The sequence below is a fragment of the Fringilla coelebs genome, assembly GCF_963513975.1.
Source record: "Fringilla coelebs genome assembly, chromosome: 3".
Classification (NCBI taxonomy): Eukaryota; Metazoa; Chordata; class Aves; order Passeriformes; family Fringillidae; genus Fringilla; species Fringilla coelebs.
This window is the reverse complement of record NC_140030.1, coordinates 29198107-29220655: the sequence shown is the minus strand read 5'-3', so window position 1 is coordinate 29220655 and position 22549 is coordinate 29198107. Positions and strand designations below refer to the sequence as shown.

At 35.5% G+C, this 22549-nt stretch overlaps 1 protein-coding gene across 1 annotated transcript in view; it reads right to left on the bottom strand.

The window, feature by feature from the left end:
* The window catches only part of ADGRB3 (adhesion G protein-coupled receptor B3), a gene marked incomplete at its 3' end in the record, with an annotated part of 439964 nt that overhangs the window by 218033 nt on the left and 199382 nt on the right, over window positions 1–22549 (bottom strand). The window contains exons 8-10 of the mRNA XM_084203695.1: window positions 19743–19844; window positions 19082–19188; window positions 4130–4324 (exon numbers count right to left, since the gene is read on the bottom strand). Coding sequence (XP_084059821.1) covers window positions 4130–4324; window positions 19082–19188; window positions 19743–19844 — 404 coding nt within the window. The remainder of the gene's footprint in view (window positions 1–4129; window positions 4325–19081; window positions 19189–19742; window positions 19845–22549) is intronic.

Below are 22549 nucleotides of genomic sequence, written 5' to 3'. Positions count from 1 at the left end.
CTCAGGAGTTTAAAATGTTTCTTGGAAATGATATATTGCATGGCTTTTCTAATAATATTATGTATTAGTTAAATTTCATATTTATTTTAGTTACAGAAAGCATTAAAATTACCAATAATTGACAGAAATTTATGTAGAAAAGTTTATAAATAATGCTAGACTCAATCACAAACAAAGGACAATTTATGAGCAATAAATTTCCTAACATATATTTCTGCACTTGCCAAAGAAGTATAAATTAGGTGTATGAACTTAGTAATATGAATATATTTCTTCTTGGGATCTTTTTTTCTCCATTTCTAACCTTGGTTGGTGCTATATTTATGGTAGCACTGGAGGGTGAGATGTGTGCAGGTTTTTCAGTCCAAGTGATTTTTCAAAGCAATGCCAGGGCTTTGTGAATTAAACGGAGATGAGCAATTGGATTTGCTGCTTCAATAATGAATAGATACGAGATGCATTTAAAAAATGTGACAGGGGGAGAAGGGTTAAAAGTCTTTGTCCTACTTTGACTACTCTCTTGTTTATTGTATTAATCATGAAAGAAATAGCGTTGTCCTTTAGTAAAATGATTGACAGGTGTGAAGGCTAAATTTTAGAAGCATTATGGATGTGATCTGAGGGAATTACTGCAGTAAACACTGGACCTCCCTGTAGAATCAAGCTTCTTTCTCTCATAGCCGGGCTTGCATATTACTGAACTGGTCACTGTAGAAAATGTTGGGACAGCCAGAACCAAATTTTGAAGTCCTTTATTTTTGCCCAGGCTTTTTTGATGATTATGCCAGTTACAGCTGGGAATGGACAACTACATTTTCCTAATTTAATTTCCTTCCTTTCAATTTTTTCTTCTGTAATACAATGGCTGCAATTCTCTGTTCCAATCCAAATTCTTTGACCCTCTCTGCAGGCATAAAGCTGTCAGAAATCCTTTTATACAGTTAGAGAAGAATTCCTCCCTAGGAGGAATTAATGGATAGCCTTAAGTCACCTCCACTTTTGGACTTCAGCATAGTGAATGTGTGTGTGGGAGGGGGAAGATGGAAGGAAAAAGGATTGGACAATCCTGTTAAACCCTGACTCACAGCAATAGTCCCTATGGCTAATATAAAAGGGATTAGACTGCTCTAACTTCTTTGGGGAGAAACCTTTTTTCCTGTTGGTTGCTGCATCAGGGGATTGTAGAACTTGCTTTGCCATTCTGTCTAGAAATGTAGTTACTTTCCTGCCATCCTGTCCTTAGAAGGAAGTTCAAGCACTTTTAGACCAGTTCTGGATAATATTTCAAAACATTGCTTTCATTTTGCTCATTTAAAATTTGTCTTTTCTTCCTGGAAGGATCATTCTCACCTAAGTGCAGTGGCCATTTCATAGCCTCAATGTACCTGAAGAGGGTATTTTAGAGAATTCCCATATTAAATGAATAACCTTGCTTACAGAAGAATTGAATGACTTGTCTTGCAATAATTTCTGCTACTGTACTGATATTCTCAGTCACTGATGCAAGACACCTTCTCATTCAACTGCGTCATAAATGGTTATTTTTAATCCTGACATTGTATGTGCAAGTATACATAGATCATGTTGCAAAAAAACAGTTAAAAGATGCAAAATAAAAGGAGTCATGTAATAAATAACTTGGCACTAAATATGCCTACCTTAAAAACTTTATATTGCTCTTGGAATTGTCTGCCTAAACAAGAGGCATTTTCAATGCAGCACATCAGGCAGCAGCACCTTCATTTTTGAGAACTGGCTGGAAAATTTCAAATTTTATTGTACTTTTCTGTTCATTGATTTTGTTATGGAGTCTCCGAATCACAATTCTTGCACTAGTCATGAATATTAATACTGAATATAAACCAGATATTGTAGGCATTTGAAGGGACTATCTAGGTGGATGGAGTGTATAAGAAACAAATATATTCAGACATATATACTTTTTCTTTCTCACTCATAATTCAAGTGTTGTTTTTGTATGGATCTTAAAAAAAACCTGTTGTCCATAATTCATCATAACCGACTTTTCCAACATCACACAAAATGATAAATTATGGCTTTTAGGGATTTTAAACCTCACTCATGCATTTCTGATAATTTCTTTAAAACCAAAATACATCAAATAAGAAATTCTACTCTTTCTCTAGTTAAAAATATAGAATGGATTTAGAACACCACACAGAGCTTCTACGCAGAGAAGAATTTTTATGCAATTTTAATTTTTACCTTTTTGTCACTCACTTTGATGATGAGCTAGGAAGTATGAAAGCATGTCCTAATGAAAATAAAAAATAAATACAATACTCCAGAGTATGGTAGAATATGACATATGTTTACAATTGGAAAAATCCATGTTTCTTAGATATTGGTAGTAAATTTTAAACTTTTGTTAATGAGCCAGGATTTCACTTTATATCATCAGAAGTCAGTAAAAGGAACCTTGCTTAATATATCCCCTGGGCCAAACACATGCTTAGTCTGATTTCACTTACTTTGCTGAATACTGTCCATTGTTGTTTTTTTTTTAATTTTACCTTAGCTTGAAGTTTGCTCTTTTTTTCTTTTTCTTTTCTTTTTTGGCACTTTTATTTTTTCTGACTTGAGTTTGAGTGTCTCTTTAGACACTCTTTTGTTTATTAAAGAACTCTTTGTATTGAGGCATGCAAATACTGAAACACAGTTATTTTCTTTGATTTGAGAATCCCTTTAGAATATGGCTTACCAATTTTTATATTTTTAATTTCTTCATTTCTAAATTATTTATTAAAATTCTCAAAACAATATTTAATAACATTGTCAAGTTCTGCCAGAATAGTATTAGAATTTTGTAAACAGCTCTACATTGCAGAATGAAGCAAAACTTTAGGCATTATCATCAGTGGGAAAAGAATCAAATTCTCTCTGATCATATGAGCTGATCTGCTAGGCCCACGGACAAAATCACTCAAGATTTCACTCAATTTCTCAAGACTGGTTCTAATAAAGACTTTGTAGTGCCTGTAAACCACAAAGAAGTCACACTGAGCCATCAGACTCCTGACTGCATGAAAAGACTCAGTGAAAATTTCCTGCTTAATAGTAAAACTATTACTGAATAGATACCGACTCTCATTCTATAAAAAAAAGAATTGTTCAGCAAACATACTTTTTGAAAAGTACTGTTTAAAAAAAATACTTTCAGCTGGCTACAGGCCAACAAAAGATATGTCAGTTTTACTGTGGAAGTTAATTGTTCTTTGTGCACAGAAAAGCTAGAAAAGTGAAAATACAATAGCAAGTCTTGAAAACTTAACAGCAAAAAAATGTCTTTTCCAACATATCTCCCTCCATCTGCATGCTTATATTCTGAAGTGTATTTATAATTTATGCTTACCTTTACACAAACACTTATACATGACCTGCATTAATAACTTCATTAGTAATTTATGAGTGATCATTAAACTCTCTTTTTCATAAATATTATACACATCTGCCTTCTTAGTATTCCTTGTCAGTAATCTACAATCATTGAAAAGTGTCTAAAATTTTCACATATAAGATACCAATATCTTTATCCTGAAGTCTTGAGTAAGAGTTGTCCAGCCCATTATGTAGAAATATTTGTTTTAGGTCGGACAGCATTTATTTGTCCTCTTGCACAAGATGAGTTAATCTAATATTTAAAATAGAAAATTTATATAAAATGCACTATCCATCACTCCTGTGCACTTTTAATGAGCTTTATTTATCTGAAATGAAGAACCAATGCCAGAATTACATAACATTGTGGATGGTTTTGAACTGAAATGAACTGGAACAAAGAGAACTAGAAAATTCTTAGTATCAAAAAACACCAACACCTCCTATCAATCAGACCAAACCTTGAAAGACAAAAATACTGAACTGCTACGAAGAAAGCATTTTACATTTTTCACCTGCCGCATTGGTTTCAATATTTGTCTTATTAAATGTAGCTGAGTCTTCTTCCTATTTTACACTTGGATCTTAGTTTTATGTGAAGAATGCTTATGTCTATCATGTGGAAGACTTTCACTTCCTCCGTGGGCAAACCAGTTGCCATGCAGTATACTGCAATACACAGACATAAACTCCATTAGCTGAAACATTACCTTAACAATGTTTCTCTTACCTGCACCCCATCAGATGCAGGGATATAACTTGCCCTTTTAAATGTGTCTGTAACATTTCTGAGAATTTCCACAGAAATTAGAAGGTCCCCAGCATAAAAATTTTTCCTCTGCGTTAAATCCAATAGTGTCTTGGTTACTTGGGACATGCCATCACCAGCCAACATCCTCTGACCCTTGGCAAGATGCTCTTTAATCTGTACCAAAAGAAAAAAAAATATTATCAGAACCTACTTTACTGACAAAAATGTATGATAAATTCTAAACACAGCCAAAATATTGCATGTTAAAACTAATAAAAAAAAAAAATTGACCCGTTAAAGATAAGACAAAACAGTAGCCTACGGTGATAGAAATATTATTTTTAGCAGAGCATCATTGATTTTATACCAAAAGCTTCTGAATTTGTTGTGTTTCACACATTTTCTTCTTGGAACCCCATGGGCTGGACTATAGCTTTAATTTTTTGTCATGATGCAGAAAGGAACTGCCCTTCCTCAGAGGTACATCTGTACAACCACAGCTGCCCCTCATTTAACAACTGAGACCTCTGAAAGGAATAAATGCTAAGGCAGTACTTGTTATAAACTGATTTACTATAAGAGAGTAGACTTTTCACTTCTGCTAGCCCAGCCTGGCTAGTCAGTGCAAGACAGGGGGTTTAGTGGGAAGCTGGTTATGGTGCTCTCTTCTGTAGCACTAGCACAAAGGTGTTAACTTGGAACAATCCTGTTTGCTTTTTCCAAGAAATGCAAATTAAATTATGAATAGCTCCTGTGTATCTGCCAAAAGAGCACACTTTAGCAGTAGCTCTCCCAGCAGATGTGTTCAGGGCTAGTGATCCAAAACAAATATGCTAGAAGTGCCCTCCTGATAAGAACCTGAACTTGTGGAGCTGGTTAATTATCAAAGCTGACTCAGCATCCCAGGAAGATGCATAGAGTATCACAAAGACAGGACAAGGCCAGACAAGGCTAAAAGAAAGAGGACATGGGTTAAACAACCTATTTTTAAATATACATTATAATTTAAGTACAAAAGCACAAGTTCTTCTGAGTTGAAAATTGGAATATCATAGAATCATAAAATATCGTGAATTTAAACATTTTTATATAAAGAGAATTAGGCAGACAGACCTCACTCTAAGCAGGAGGGCTGAAAATACTATGAAACTGGCAACCAAAATTTTGTCTTTAAAAATATATCTTCAATTGCTTTTTAACTTGCCTTATTACTGACATATAGAAGGAAAAATTACTAATGTAACATACAGTTGAACTAGATGACATTGAGAGTCTCTTCCAACCTGGATGACACCGTGACAATAGGGTGGTGATGTAGAAGGAAGAGTGTAAAGATACTTTTTGCCACTTCCAGATCCCCCCCAGACACTTCGTGTCAATATGCAGACCTTCATTAAATAAAACAATGCATAGGGATACACTATGTAATAAAACTGTTCAAAAGGGTTCAAAAAACTCCCATGAAAGCAACTTTAAAACAGCAATCATGCTCTGACATACTAATTCTAAGCAGGGTGGTTTTTTTTTCATGTTGTTGGTTCATATTTTGGTTACATTCTTAACCAGTCATCAGATAAACTAGATATATGTAACACAGCTGGGGCTGGGCAAAGTGGCTGCCTCAGGATTGCTCCATGAAGGAAGCTCTTAAATCATCTTTAAGAGCAGCTGGGGATTTTTATGGACCACCAGTGCCTTGACAAAACCCAAACTTAAGACTTGGGAGAATACCTGCCTGCTGCATCATGGACAGGGGGTGAATCTATTCTATGTCATGAGTACAGACATACAAACAAGACAGTATTATTAAATTTAGAAAAAAATCAGTGAGAACTAAGAGCATTAATTGGTTTTTTTGGTTGGTTGTATTTTTTTAACAAATATTTCAGCAGAAATACCTCCCTTAGTCTTCAGAATACTGCAATATGTAATCAGGCAAGAAGCTTGCTTGAAGAAATAATTTCATGCTGTTTCTATTCCTTTTAGAAGGAGATTTTGGACATAATTGTGTAGGAAAACAACACTGAAGAAAAAGGTGTAAGAATTTAGGAATGGAATTAATTTGATATTGTAGACATAACATTATGAACTACTTTCTTGGGAACAAGTAAAAGCAAACATGAACTTGATTTGTGCAGTTTTGCTGAGAAAATTTTCTTGTGAAATGTTGCTATTTGTCTCATCTGCTCTCACCTTGTGTCTCAGTAGCAAGTGAAAAGAGCATCAGCCAGCACAGTAACACTAAAGAGTAGAACTTTTGCTGTAACTCATCCACCTGTTCCTTACACCAGAACGTATTTCCAGATTTTGAGTATTAACAATACTGAACGTACCTTTAGTCAAGCCCAAAAGACAGAAAAGCCTGTCCATTTAGCTGAACTCCCAAATCTAACGTGCCTCAGAATGTACTGTGGGAAAGGCATCACACAACTTGAAGGCAGGGTTTTAGAGAGAAAAAAATGTTCTTTCAATATCAAAAATAACAGAAATTGATCAGTCCTCATAAAAACTCTGCTGCGCTGTTACACCTGTACAAACACTGGTAGGAAGGCTGTTGAACTATTCAACAAGTTGTTTTGCAGTGCATTATTTTCTTCTGCTTCATATGTAAGTTCACCTCCCATTTGTTTTTCTATGCTCCTGCAGGACTTTAAATTCACATTTTAAAGATGGCAGGGGCTAAGTTGTTGACGGTTTTGGGACATACAAAGCCCGTGGAAGTCTTGGCCTCAGCTGCTTTTAGAATGCAAATAATAAATTGAAATGATCCTACATTTGATAGGTTTTAATACTTTCAAACAATTAAGGCTCTGGGGTTTTTTTTTGCAGATCTCTAACAGCAGAAGTGGGAGCTGTAGTATGGCCTTTAGTGCTTTCAGGAAGACATTTTGGTTACCCTTTGGACACAATGATAAAAAAGGTCTAGCAAGCACCCGCAATGTCACGGGACTAAGTTATTACACTTGCTTCAAAAGTAGCCAGGGTTGTGATGAAGGTTCAAAGTATATCAGAATTTACTGTCTCTTAAAAACTACAGCTCAGTTTGTAATCTTTTTTTGTTAAATGACATACCCAGAAAGCTTGATTTCCCAGCCCAAGGATCCTTTCTCCCCCATACACACCACTCAAACCCAGCTCCAAGAGCACCTTTCTTTCCATCCTCTCAAGCTCCAATATGGAAGTTCCTTTCCCCGATCCCTAGCTACTTCTCCAGATCCACACTGTCTCGAGTTAGACTAGCAGCATATTCTTACAAACAGCACGGCAAAACAGAAGGTTGCAATATGTTTAGCTAAGAACAGTAGTGAAAATTGGAGTTAATTAAGAGAATTTTTTCCTAAGACCAGCAAGCAATATGCAGGGAAAATTTAACAGCCTCTTTTTTATCTGTTTATTATGTAATGTATTTTCTTGTTGTAAGACAGCTTACAACTCCTAAACACAACTTTAAAATCACAGGCCATTCAATCAGTTGATGTAAACTGGCACAATGTAAATCATTAAAGTCACTGAAGATGTTCAGATTAGTATAAATTGAAGGCAGTGGATTACTGCACAGTTATCAAAATAATCTTTTTGCATGAAAATATAGAATATTCTCATCAGTAGTTATTATAACATCTTTCTCACCATACTGCTTATTTTCTGTGCTACGGTCACTGTGATATTACGCACTGCCCAAGAAATCTATTTTGGTCACAACTCTAGGCCCTGTGTGAAGGTCATTTTTTAGTGGTCCTACAGGCAGGCTCATTAAAAATAAAGTTTATGAGCCGAGAGATAGTGAAATGAAGCAGCTGTTAAGCTGACACTTCAGTTGTCAGCCCAGCCACTATCAGCCTGCACTGTGTGGCTGCATACTTGAAAAACTACTGAAATGTTTAACTGGACTTTGACTCAGGGTCCAGCTGCCTTTGTGCCCCGATTTATCAGAAAGTATGATATAATAAAAATGCCTCTTTACCAAGTCAGATCTCCTAGGCTGTTGGCATTGGAGTACAATTTATTACTGCATAGTAATTAATGCAGACTTAACAGCTAGATGTAGTTTAAAAGGACAGAAAACAATGAACCCTCAAAAAACCTATAAAAGACTGAAAAGAATTATTAATTTGAAGAGTAACTACACCATCAACCATTTTTCATTATTTTTTAGGATGATATTGGATTCATGGCCAGGTATTACTAATGATGTCATTAACACATTTTATGGTAGGGGGAACTATAAGAACCCAAATTAGTAAGCCCTACAAGCAAGTGAGGGAAGATCATTTGAAATAAAAATATATCCTGAAATTACTCATAATCTACAAATCACTTTGCTTTTCAACTTCAGAACCCAAGACTAATATTTTGTAAAATATAGTGCCCTCTAGATATTGAAATAGTAAGAATATTCACACCACACCTGTAATGTGATGTCATTGTAAGAAAGTTGTTCATATTTGACAAAATCTTCATTACAGGCTGGATTTTTCTGATAACCAATAGACAGTCCTTTAACTGTTTTGGCACAGAACTTTATTTTCTCTCAATATAATAAATTATTTACTATCTGTTTGTCTATTTTCAGGCTGTTTCAGTGTTTGAGAATATAATTTCATCCATCTTTTAAAAGAAACAGAGTAAAGTCTAAAGATAGGGCTATGCATCTTCAGGTATGCATTCAAATATTTATAACCTAATGTCATGCAAGAGATGTTTTCTATACATTCAGTATTTTATGAAGGAAGTGCCTCAAGCAATACAAAGTAATTTTCCACTTTTTCATCATTGAAATTAGTTAGTAGTCTCAATTTAATCACGATAACATACTATTAAATAAACATTTTGTGCAAAGAAGAAGGCAATCATATATTCCCTTTGTGTGCAGCAGTAAAGGGAAAAAGTAATTTGTATACATTGTGTCAAGGAAGATTAAGGATATAAATTAAGGGAAACTTTACAACTGGGAAGGAAATGATGCACAGTTTACCTGAACACACTATGCAGACTTCCATACTCGAGGCCTTGATAACAGCCAAGAAAAATAAAAAGCTGGAATGACACAAGTATAGCTGATTCTGATAGGACACAAGTTTGGGCTCGATGATCTCATAAATTTCCTTTCAGTTCTGTAATTCTGTAACACATCCCTGCAAATGTTTTGAAACTAAAGCCTCCTATAATTTATCCCAACCAGAAAAGTCAAAGTTTTAGGAGTGCCCTGAAACTGAACTTCAGCCTTCCTGCATTTATACAATCATGGTGTGCAATTTTCTGAACCAAGATTTTGCAGAAACTGTGCATCAGTCTGTGCCTCTACACTCAGCTGAAACCACTACAACCTAATGCTTAAGGGAACTTATTTAAAATGTATATAGATGGCAAAAAAATTAGGATCACTTCATTATATCTAAACAGTAATGCCACTGTCATATACTTCCAAATATTTTTAAGCAAAATGTTCCTTAAAATAGGGATTTGGTTTTAGAGAAAAGAAGGTGGGGTATTTACACAGAATCCTTTGCTGGTTTAGACATTAATCTCAGGTAAACTGAATATCTGCACAGATGAAATTGCATGTGCTCTTCCATATGTGATCAGGTTTATAGAAGAATCTTTGAAAAAAAATCTAGTATGTGTGGAGGTCAAAAATGTTTTTAGAAGAATGTTAACAGCTCAGAGGAATTGTTTACTCTTTCTCTACCTTATTTTCCTCTGCCCTCTTTTACAAGAAGACTACTACTATGCTGTTCAAGAGATTTTTTTACCACTTTAGCCCATTACATAATTCTTTTTTTTTCATCAACAGCATCATCCTCATATTCATCATCATCAATATTGTCAATTCTAATCCTTGAGCTAGAGCCACTAAAAAGGTAACAGAGAGAAAGTAATTACGCATTTTCAGTATTTTGATTTGTGCATGGATCCAACAAAACATTTTAATGGATATTTTGAACAAATAAGACTGCTCTCAGCAGAATAACAAATGAGTCTCAGGATTAGGACTGAATCCTAATCATTGAACAGATCACTTTTTTCTTATATTCATTTTTATGTTTGTTGACCAAGACTTGTATTATTATTTTATTAAGCACTGGTCTTAAATATTCCAATTATCTGTGATTAAATCCTGCTCACGTTGGCATGTTGTGTGAGAGATCTTGTTGTTGTTACTGTTGTTTCTGTTTTTAACCAGAGGGCATGTCTTCAAGATTTGTGTTATCTATGTATAATGCAACCTGACAAGAGCAAGAGTTGAGAGGAAAAAGAGAATGAGGACTCTGAGAGGGTTGTTTTCATTTTATGACAGACATAACATTGCTTGGGGTAAAGTCTCCTGGTTCTCCATAGTGACTGAATGGCTGAGGCTACAGGTCACAAAGCGATGTAGTACAAATGAGCTGTCTTTTATTTTTTATGCTACACGGTCATCCTTGTCAGTCCCTAAACCATAAAGCTCTGATAAATGCTTAAACTGAAATGCTTATTTGATTATAACCAATTTCTATACTTATACCATTTTGCTTTCCATACAGTCATTTCCATGACACTCACTTTTATTTATAAGAATAACCAAGAAGTTTTTTTTCAAGGAAATTATCATCATTTGGGAGTCCTAATCTCTGCATGGGTGTGCTGCATAAAGTAATGGACAAGAGAAAAATCCTTTGACCCCCATACTTAATAAACCATGGTGGGGGAATGCAGCAAATGAAGTAGTGGACAAAAGCAAGGGAATAATTGTAAACGTAAGATGCTGTGACCATTTCTTTGTCTCTTGCTGCCAAGCCAACTCTTGCAGTCATTTTGCAGCCAGTGCCACATTCAAGTGGAGGTTCCAGCAGTTCTGGTAGACTTTAAGAGAAAATTAGATGAAATCTTTCTTTACCAAGCTCTAAAATGTCTTTCTACTGTTTTACCTCTGGCCATACCTTAGTGAAGTTCATCTGTGGCTGCAGGGTTGGTTGGTTGGTTGGTTGGTTGGTTGGTTGGTTGCTGGGTTGGTTGCTGGGTTGGTTGGGAGTATTGGTGTGATCAGAGAACACTCAGTTGCTCACTACTGCAGAAGACACAGCAGCAGCAGCAAACACAGGAGCACATTTCATTTAACACACTTATCAATCTTTGGTAAATGTATATGTTCCAGATATGGAAAAAATTTTTATGGACCCTGAAATGATAGTGGGGACTTTCAATTTAACAAGTAGGATTGGTTGGCTATTAAAAACCAGATATCCAAAAGCAGAAAGGAAGAAAAGACACTCCCCAGTTTGAATTAAGTTATGATGTGCTTGTGCAGAAAAGCACAAAATGTTTTCTCCTACTGTATAGTGTCTCTAAGACTGAGACGCTTGTATCTGTTCACAAGATCATAGAATCATAGAGTTATTTATTATTTAGAATTATTTAGGTTGGAAAGAACCTTTAATATCATTGAGTCCAACTGTTATCTCAGCACTGCCAAATCCACCACTAAACCATGTCCCCAAGTGCCACACCTACATATATTTTAAATACCTCCAGGGTTTGGGGCTTGGCAATCTTTTCTAGGAAGAACTTTTCCTAGTATCTAGTCTAGAGCTACTCTGGTGCAATTTGAGGTCATTTCCTCTTATCCTGTCACTTGTTGCCTGGAAGAAAAGACCTCCTTTTAGGTAGTTGTAGAATGCCCTCACCATAAGTCAACAGTGACTAGCTTTTTTTCCCTAAAGTTTTAATCTTCTCCTGTGTAGAATGGGAAAATGTTAATGAGGCAGGAGAAAACTGTTGCCTGCACAATTTCTTGATAAGTTGCTCTCTGATGAGAGAAAAGTTTGTCATCCTACAGACAAGATAACGGAAACGACAAAACAGAGCTGCAGATTCTGGCCTTACAAGGGAATCAAGGAAAGGAAAGCAGATCATACACTGACACCCCTGCCTATCAAAATCTGTGAAGGTGAAGAGGAATAGCTAGCATATACCAATATAAGTATAGGCTGAAGAAGAAAAATGTTGTTTTTTGAAGCCTCTGCATTCAAATCTATAAAACTAAGCCTGGCTGTTTTGCTCCGTGGCTATATAAAAAGAAATGAAGCACTAAACTAGCAAAAAAAAGGAGCAGTAAATTTTTTAGTAGGAAGCCTTTCACTCCTCAGAGAATGGCAGTCATTTCAGTGAGAAGTACATGGACAGGCTGATACGCTGCCCTTGTAATATAATTTGGAAAAACAAAATCATCTCTAATGAGCTGCAGCTGAGCAAATCATTATTCACCTCAAAGCTCTTTTTATCAAATTATATTTTAGCCAAGCACTTGCAAAATTGTGAATAACGCTGCTGTGGAAAAAGTTGAAACAAAATTATAGTATGAGCAGAAGCAGCAGAAATGCATTTTTATGGCTGTATTATTAGTGTGGTATGTAAAGATTCACCTGCATAAGTTCCCATGCTCCTTCGTAAGTGCTAATATTTTGACATCAATGTGGTAATTCATATGCAGATTTTTACTTCCTAACTCCCAAGAGTTAAGATATATTTTACTTTTTCAACTTTCTGATAAAAAGCAGCCCATTTTGCATGAATGCATGTTATATTAGGTGTTATATCACTAAAAGTGGCACTGTTTTCTGGGACCCCCCAACATAGGAAGGGCACAGACCTATTGGAGTGAGTCCAGAGAAGGGCTATGGAGATGATCAGAGAGATGGAGCCCTATGAGGAACGGCTGAGAGAGTTGGGATTATTCAGCTGGGGAGAAGGCTCTAGGAAGATCTTATAGTAGCCTTCCAGTACCTTTTTACAAGAACATGTAGTGATAGGATAAGGGGGAACACCTTCAAATTGAAAGAGGGCAGATTTTGATCAGATATTAGGGAGAAATTCTTCACTGTGAATGTGGTGAGGCACTGGAACAAGTTGTCTGGAGAAGTTGTGGATTCCCTGTCTCTAGAGGTGTACAAGGCCAGGTAGGATGGGCTTTGAGGGACCTGATCTTCTGAAATGTACCTTGCCTATGACAGGGGGAATGGAACTACATGTTTTTTAAGATCCTTTTCAACACAAGCCATTCTATGATTCTGTTAAAATACTGCCTTATTTTTATCACAGCAACTAAGTAGAGAATTTCATCATCTAGGCTAGAAAACTGAGCTATACAGGTTTATAAAGGGTTCATATTAGCAGAGATTTTCTGATACTATTGGAGATGTTTTTCAGGAAAAAAGTTTCTTGAAAACAGGCTTTAGTCTTCATTATTTTATGAGAGTAGTTCAAACTCTTCCAAACTAGAGCATGCAAAAGACATGTAGAGAAAAACACACTTTAGGCAAATGGGCTATTTCAGTATGGTAAGACAATAATACATTACTAATATTTTTTTAAGCTGATCCCTTACGAGATTATCTTTTTTTTTTTTTTTTTTGGTAATTCAATAAATCCTATTGCTTAGTTTGAGTGCATAACAGAGTAGAAAAAAGAAATAACCTGTGTATTCAAGTATTTCCTCTATTTTCACAAAATCAATTTCCAAGTTCCATGGTAAGAATTTATGTATTAATGGTTTTCATTAAAAACAGTCAGAAAAGCTTCAATATTCAACTCCTAGAATGCTCATAAAATGGGAAATCTCATTCCTCTCCCACACCCTACTATTTGAATCTCATTTTAATTTTTTTTATTAGTCCCCATTCAAGTCTTTTCTTTCCAGCTTTTTTAGATTTTGGACAGTTGGGGGTGAGGTGAGTGGTTTCTTGTTTCAGTTTGTTTAGTTTAGTTTTGTTTATTTTGCTGTGTTTTTTTCTAATTTAGGTGGCTATTATCCTCACACTGTATTAAGAATACGTGAAGAATTCTTTATTTATGCATTTGGAAGCATGATAATGTTGGGTATTCCCAATTCTGAGGTCTTGCTTCTTAGTCTTATTGCTTGTACCATACCAAATATGATAGGCTTCAAGAGCATGTGAAAGGAAAATGTACTTTCATTTGAGGCATTTTAGTCTTTTTTTTTTCTTGGATAACATCTGAAGTAGGCCTGTAGGACCCTAATCACTGATTCTATTATTGGTCCCGCAGTCACTCATGAACAGAGTACAAACAAATTTCTAAGTCTCAGGAAGGATTTGACCCTATTTATCCAAATAAAGTAAAAAAAACCTCAAACCATTACCTCAGAAGATATTAGTCCAGACTAGCCAAGTATTGGGTAAAGTACACAATTCCATGTGAAATAATTAGGCATACAATTTTCTGCTTCCAGATCAAAAGAAGAAAATGAGCAATGAGGAACATACTTTGTAATATTATACAGATGAGGTTTGTGTCATTAGATCATCATCTAATTTGCCTTTCTATATATAAGATTCCATTAAGCTAGCAACAGATACACTTTAAAGAGATTAAAATATGTTAGTTAGACTGAAATAGTTCAGTTTTCAGAAAATAAAACTATATACCAAGGGTAGAAAGAGAAAACAAGCTTCAGCAAGGTCCATAACTTCTGCTATAGAACTAATTGATTTGGTAAAACGGTCTGAAAACCCAAATTATGTCTATCCTACAAAAAGGAAAAATCCTCAAAATTCTGAGAATTTAATATGGAATTAAAGAAAGGAAGGAAATCCCCCACTATTAACAGAACTCTGGTGATCAGTATTTGATTAAGAACTTTCCAGAAGGAACTGAAGAAAGGATATCCTCTGCAACTAGAGTTTATTAAACCTTATGACTTTATTTCCATCCACAATAAAAAAGACACTTGGAAGAATTTCTTTTTATAAACCCCTCTTTCTCAAGAATATATTGAAAAAATTGCACATAATTGGGCAAAACATTCTTCTCAGCTACAATGACTGGTAACAGACTCAAGACAATGTGCTTGACTAAGAATGTTTCCTTAATGCAAAGCTGCAGACACTGCAAACACATTAGGACAATGCAAGAAAACCAGAATAAAATTTAGTATATAATCTGTGGTGTTTCTTTTCCTGCTCATCAAGTTATTGCTTGATCCTCTAGGTCCAGGAGGCAAAGTCTACCTATTTATCACTCTGAATTTTCCACTTATAGTGCTTTAGGGAGAATAATCCTAACTAGGTTCTTTAAATATTATTACTACAGTTAAAAAAATAATTTCCTAAAGGTTTATTTCATGGATTTGGGCATTTTTGTCCCTTAATATGTTCAGTGAATAAATTCTCTTATTAGTTAACCAGCTGTAAAAGCTGGTCAAACAGTATTTATTGAATTCATTTGATGATTGATTTGTACCAAATGTAGGATAAATTGTTCATGACTAATTGGTTCTGTTATTCAAAGAGATCTAATTATCATCCCTAGCTTTGAAAGGAACCTGTACCACAGTGCACAAGGTAAAATAAACTAACAGAAGTACAGGCTGTACATTTGTAACACAGCTGACATTCATAATTCTCTTATACTGCTTTTTCTCAAACCCCTATCATGTAGGACACGGTGTCCTTGAAAGTCATAAACTGAGTGTTGATCTCCACAAGTCAAACCATACCCCTGTACTATTTCATCATGTTCAAGTGCATAATCTCTTTAGAGGCTTGGAGTTTGTAATATTTTTACTATGCCAGGAATTTTCTGAGTTGTCCCATGGACATGTAGGAACATTAGGAAAGAACAGTGGCTAGGCACTTATTCGGAAGACTTGAGATAAATTTCCTGCTTAAGTGGTCTCAGTTCTCCATCAACAAAAAATGCATATATTGTACAGACTCATCTCAAAAACATATTGAGGAGATATATTAATTTAAGACTGGGAATTATTCTGAAACTGTTGCAATAGAATATTAAGCATAATATTGATATATGTATCAAAAAGTGGTCCAAGAGTCCAGACAATGTAACTCAACCCCATTTTCCTCTGAGGTGCCATAACCTACATCTGAAGCGCCATGGCATGCAGTAGAGGCAGTAATTCTGCCTGGCACATTCTGTAAGTGACTGGAAAAGGCCATGTTATTCATGGTGCTGGGGATTACGAGCAAAGTATATTATCTTTAGCATTATGGGTGTATTTTAAGCTTTAATGGCTCTCCATCTTTACAAACAGACTTTCAAATGGATTTTAAGATTAAAATATGGAGCCACTCTAGCATGATTTACAGAGCTACCATGTTGGTCTCAGTACAAGTCTTGAGTCAAGCTGAAGAACACACAGCACTAACTGGACTTCAGCTTCTCTGATACTGCTTATTAAGGGTTGAATTTGTCCCATGTCAATTCTGGCTGAGTAATAGAGAAAACTGTAAAAATACAAGAAGCTTTGTGCGTGAGGCAGTGAATCTACAGTAGTTACATACAGTAAGGAAACAGTCTTCAGGGGTCAATCACCTGTGGTTATGTGGTAAAATTCCACACTATATTTAGCAAAGAATTGTGGTTTTCTCACATTAAACTCTCTATCCCTCCTCTGTCCCTGAAAATCATGTTTTTATTGGCTGCTGAAAACAGCCTCTCTGCTATGCTATCCTCTAAAGGATGGTAGGCATTGTTTGGGAGAGTGCTGACTGGTATGGTCTGAAATGGTCAGGGAGCATGCTAACACATACACAGTTAAACTGTGCAGATGACTACAAGGATGCCTTTTAAGCTTATTTACTAGTATAACTATAAGCTTCCAGTTCAGCACCTCTGTAGCCAGGTTAGCAGGGTCTATGGCCAAGGAAATCTTCTCTGGCTCCCATCATACTGAACAATTTTCTTTAGATAACATTTTCTTAGCTACAGCATCATGTGAATTCTACTATGTGATTTCTGGTTCTAGATCATATGCAGCTTGATTGGAGGGCATAAAGACAGGGACTTGTCTGTATTCTATGCTTTAATGTATTAAATATTGAATTTACGGATATCAACTGCTTTATATCAGCTTCAGGAACATAATTTTTTTGAGGACTGTGCATCTGATTTTCTTTTATATATTTCAGATAATAAATGAAAGAGATTCAGCTCAGATTTTATGGAAATATTCAGAGAACTGAGTGATACCCTGCTCTATTCCTGGTCTGCATTGGTAAAGTAACTTTATTGGTAAGTTAAGCATACTGAGACAACTCATACATGCTTTCATAAGCACACATATTTATTATAGCAACACCGTCTGTCAGCAGCTTCCTTATAAAGCCCTATTTTCAGGGATTTATGGAACTGACATATGTATCGTGGGGGGACAAGCCTACATTTGCAGGGCAATGACCTTATAGGTCTTTACCTCTATTTTCTCTTATTCTTTAAATATGCTGCGTTGTTCACTTTGAGAAGAAGAAAGATGTAAGACAGACCAATTTTCCTTGTGAACAGTTCCCAAGTGTAAAAGAAGTCCACTTTAATTTGTATGCACATGAGCTAGACTTAAATTTTGTGCAGCAAAAAGATACGTTTAGATGCTTCTGTAATTTTAAAGAAGCATTACCAATTTTTAAATGTTCTTTGGCAGAAAATATTTCACAGTGTAATTTACTTAGAATTAATATTTCAAAAAAGGGAATATAGAAAAAAAGATAAATATGCTCTAGGTTAGAAATACCTTTTTTTCAACAAGTCAGACTTGAGGTTCTTGAAAAATTACCAGTGCCTACCAAAGCCAGGTAAGTCAAACCACTGAATAGCATGAAACTACATTTAGCATACTTTTTGAGCTGCAAACTAGCACAGACCTAACAAATGAAATTGTTGCAACAGAATAAAATACTGAAATTATTAAATGCAAAAATGCTACAGCCAACTTAACGTGTTTTATGAGCATGAACACTAAAGAGATAAACATGCAGGCAGCTGTGTAAAATAGAAGCTTCTGTGTAGTGGGGAAAATTCCTTTGGCAACCTATTCTGTCCTATCTTAAAAATAATTCTTGCTTTGGCCTACCCTGACACTGAATCTGGGGCCTCAAATAAATTGGGTCTAACAAAACAGAAGTGCAGCTCAAAGGAATTAATCAAAATCTCTAAGTAGCAATCCAGATTTGAGGAACGGCAGCCAGGCTACTGCTTTCCAAGCCACCAAAGAATTTTAAACAGGTTACAGAAGTGTTGCACTTGGTTGAGAAGTTGGGAAGTTATGAAGCACAGAGCTGTATTAGTGGGCCTCTGCTGAATGATAAACGGAGCAGTGGCCTTTGGAAAAGGATGCAGAGTAATAAGAATGTCAGTAGAATATATCATGCAGGGAAAATCCATTGTCCATGAGAATCTTCAAAGGCTCATTTCCCACTACAGTATTAACCTGACTGAATGCTTCAGCTAGGAGCATAGAGGGTAACTAATATACCTAACATATATAACGGTAACACATTTATAAAGCAATATACATTATGTATTACATCTATCCATATAAACATGTTTAGGCAGTGCATAATTGTATAATGCCTATGCTTTACAAAGAAACTTTTTGTTAGGCTTTTTGAAAAAACTCACATAGTATTTCTTTATCCAGAGTTACTTCACTTTTTCCAAGACACTGCAATAGATTTACCCTATAATCATTTCCTATTGTTACATTCAAACATGAAGTTCTAAATTTGAGAGCAAAATGAACGATTCCTGGCTTCCTACTCTGCAATTAAAGAATATACAGTATTATAGAATTCTCAGCAAATTGCTCTTCCACTAAATCTCATTTATTCACATCTCATTTTCTAATAAACTAAAATATGTCTTGCCTCTGACCCCTATAAAAATTTCTCGCAGCGGACATGAAAGAAGGGAATCTGATTCATTTTTCCACTTCTACAGTAAGACAAGGCTTATTTCACAAACACCAGCATTATACAAGATCAAAATAATAGCCATTAACATAAATTACTCTTTCTCAGATCTGTTTTCTTCTTGGTATTGCCTAACAGAAACCTGAGAGTAAATAAGTAAGTTTCTTTTTTATGCCAATGATTAGTAATGAATAAACAGAGCAAGTACTAAAGCTGACTTTGCACCTACTGAATGCTGCAAGTGTCTGTACTCGTTTGATATGCATCTAGCAAAGCTTGGATGTTCCCAAAAGGCCACTCCATGAACACTGAGAGAGCAGCGTCTGCTAGTGGTGCCTGTAAGATACAAAAGAGACAGAAAATATTTATATAAGTGAGAGCAACTGGAAAGAAGAAACCTTATTTAATCTATATTCCATGCTATTTTAAAAGCACGCACAGAAACAATTTCATGCAATGATCATCGATATATAGAGAGTAGTATAAGATCCTGAAACACATTTCAATGTTTATTTGATTGGTTTTTAGCTGTGTTTCCTTCATTAAAAAGATTTTTATGTTCTCCCTCATTTTCATCACTTTGCCTGATAGACCCAGTCAAATTGATTTCTTGTCAGCTTTTTCTTTGTGGCTATAATGCTCACATGTATGTGTATACATATGTTTATATACAGTTAAATGTACATATACCACAGACCCATGCATATATGTACACTGTAAGAGACATCATATTGTATATTTGCATGCATATGCATAAGTCAATATGTGATGTTTATACAGATACAGTCACATATATGCATATTTATTTGAGTCTAGTAATAGTTTATCTAAAACACAAAGCAAAATATTTCTCCCCTTTTTTATCATCATAAGACTTCCAAGTACTGTACCTGTGGCATTGAGAGGACATCGATTGAATGCCATGTCCCCAGCTGGGGTCCTTTTCCACACCATTGACATCAAATAGTCTTCAGGACATATTTCGTAAGGCGCTGTCATTTACAAATGAGAATGTAAATAGAAACATTAACATATTTTATATCAGAAAAAGAAGTGTTCCATTTCATCCTAATTTTTCCTGAGATGTGTATGCTAACATAACTCGGGTTAATTTTAAATTTGAAGTAAAAAAATGAGAAGCCTGAAATTTTGTATATCTGTCTTTGTGACAGTATTTATTTCATATAACCCGTGCAAGCAAGCACTTTTAGGTTGCAGTTACAATATTAACAGGCTTGACTCTTTCCTTGTTGCTCTATTTTGATCAGTAACACTAAGAAACTATCAGAAGATAATGAGACTTAAACTGTGATAAGTTATAATGCTAATCTTAAACTAAAATTTGTAAAGATTTTTCTAAAATTGAATCTTTATGTGAAAGAATCAGTTCTGAAAAGACAGTTGAAACATTAAATGTGCTGAAGGTGCTAAATGAGAATTGTGTATTCTGAAGGATATTATAAAACCAGGCTATTTCTTTGAAATGTGTTTCAGTACAAGCTGGTAATTAAGAAAGTATAGTCAATAATGTGGGACTGAATGTCTATAAAGCAAAATAACCTTTTACTGGTTATTGCAATACCATTTAAAGGGAAAAATACTGTCACAGTTTTGTACTAACAGAACTGCATGGGGAAAAATAAACTTCCGCAAATGCTTCATGTTTTATTTTCACATAGTCACAACAGCAGATTCCTCTTGCTCTTTATATGTTACTGTATATTCCAGTTTATGATTTTTAAGTAAATTAGATTAGCGCAGAAAACATCTGGCTGTAGTCATCTCACAACTCACATCCCTGACATGTTAGTTAATGAAATCTAATTCACTCCATGTTCAGCAGAGAAAATTAGGAATTGTTTATTATTAAATGTATTTCCAGAAAAAAAAAATAATCCTGCTGTATTACAGCAAAATGGTTAGAAAACAAGAAAAGAGAAAGGAAATTCATTCTAGCAGATGGTGTGATAAGGCAGAAAGCAATTCAATGATTCACTCATGGTTGCATGGGAAATCTCTAGCAGAGGCAGGAACAGACTACAGATTTTACCCATCCCATTATCTAACCCATAAAATCGTCCATCTTCCCTGTTTTGTACTTCTGCTGACGGAAGTGTGAGCAAGGGAACTGAGTAGACTTTTGCACAAAGCTGTACCCTCTCTTTGTAGAGGACAAAGAATACCTAGCAGATGGCTCAGTAATACTAATATGAATCACAGTTGGGCAGAAAAATTGCTTGCTAAATTTGCCTCACCATCAGCATTCCTGAATCGTAAATCAAGACAGTTGGTGCTGCATAAAACGCAAGAGATCCATTAATGGCAAAACCCAAAGAAAGTCAGTTAAATTCATAATCTAGAATACTAGCCCTGCTTCAGATATGCCCACAGAGTGAATGCATCAGGACAGTGATACACTGGGAAAAAACAGATTTTGATAAACATAAGCCATCTGGTGACATAAGCAAAAGCAATTACCATTCTATTATGACCTTATAAACAAAAGAAATGTTCTGTTTTGAGGAGCGTAAATTAACATAATAAGGAGGTTATATTATAAATTACATAAATTTGCTAGAGCTTATATCTCTGTGAGAACTATATTTGTTATGCAGCTGTGGCCATTTCAAATGTGTTGTGTTCACTAATCAGCACTTAGGTGCTGATTCTCAGAACTAAAACTCTTCTATCCACATACTGAATGTTACATGTGAGTTTTTTTGCTTTAAAATAAAAAATACATGCATCTATATGCACACTTCAATACACCGTATTTTCTCTTTTACGTTAGCAAGCCTCAGGTAATGTCAGCGATTTCCCATCTATTTGGAGGGGTACTAATGTGCTTTCGAATTAAAGTTTTCAGAACTCAAGATTATATTGAAACTTTAATCTAGCGCTGGAGATAAGCAGTGCACTTGAGTGCTGTGTTCAAAAGTAAAAGGCACTCCCTAGACCTAGAGTCATCAGGAAAGAGGGGTGGGAGCAGCTGGAACTTGGAGGAAGTTTGGCTTAGCCCAGGCAAAGGTCTTTTCCTGGCCTTTTAATGCCTCGTACAAGGATCAAGGAATGCTGCAGATAAAAACAAACTTCTTCCCAAAGCTGAAACCTATCTGGCAGAGCTTACTCATCAGGCATTCGCCCACATTAAAGCATCTGTGAGGCTGCAACCCATGTCGCTCATGGAGGCATTATTGGCACACTGGAGTGGTACTATATCTGAGTTAAAAAGCCTTGTTGATCCTCAGAACCAGTTCAAGTATTTCTGTAACTATGGCACAATTAATTCATAACACACCCACAGATAAATATGAGTTTGCTGTACAAGATCATAGAGAACTACTAGAATTTAGAAGCAAATAGCAAATACTGAGGAAAAATTTGCTATCATTGGCAAATAAAAGGCAGGTCTCTTTCACTCTTGATGTGAATCACCGGCATCTTCCCACACAGAGCATGCACTCAAATGTACCACGTCACACCCCTGTAATGATAGGCCTGAATTCATCCCACCTAAGCACAAATATTCAAGAAAGTCAGTGGTCTAGAATCAAAGTTTTCTTCTGACATTACTGGAGAGAAGACATGCATCTTCCTGAGGCAATCAACCCAACTGGGATCTGTGGAAGCTCAGTACAGCACACAAAACAAGAGACACATGCAGCCTCACACAGTCTACCATCTACACGGGCAGATA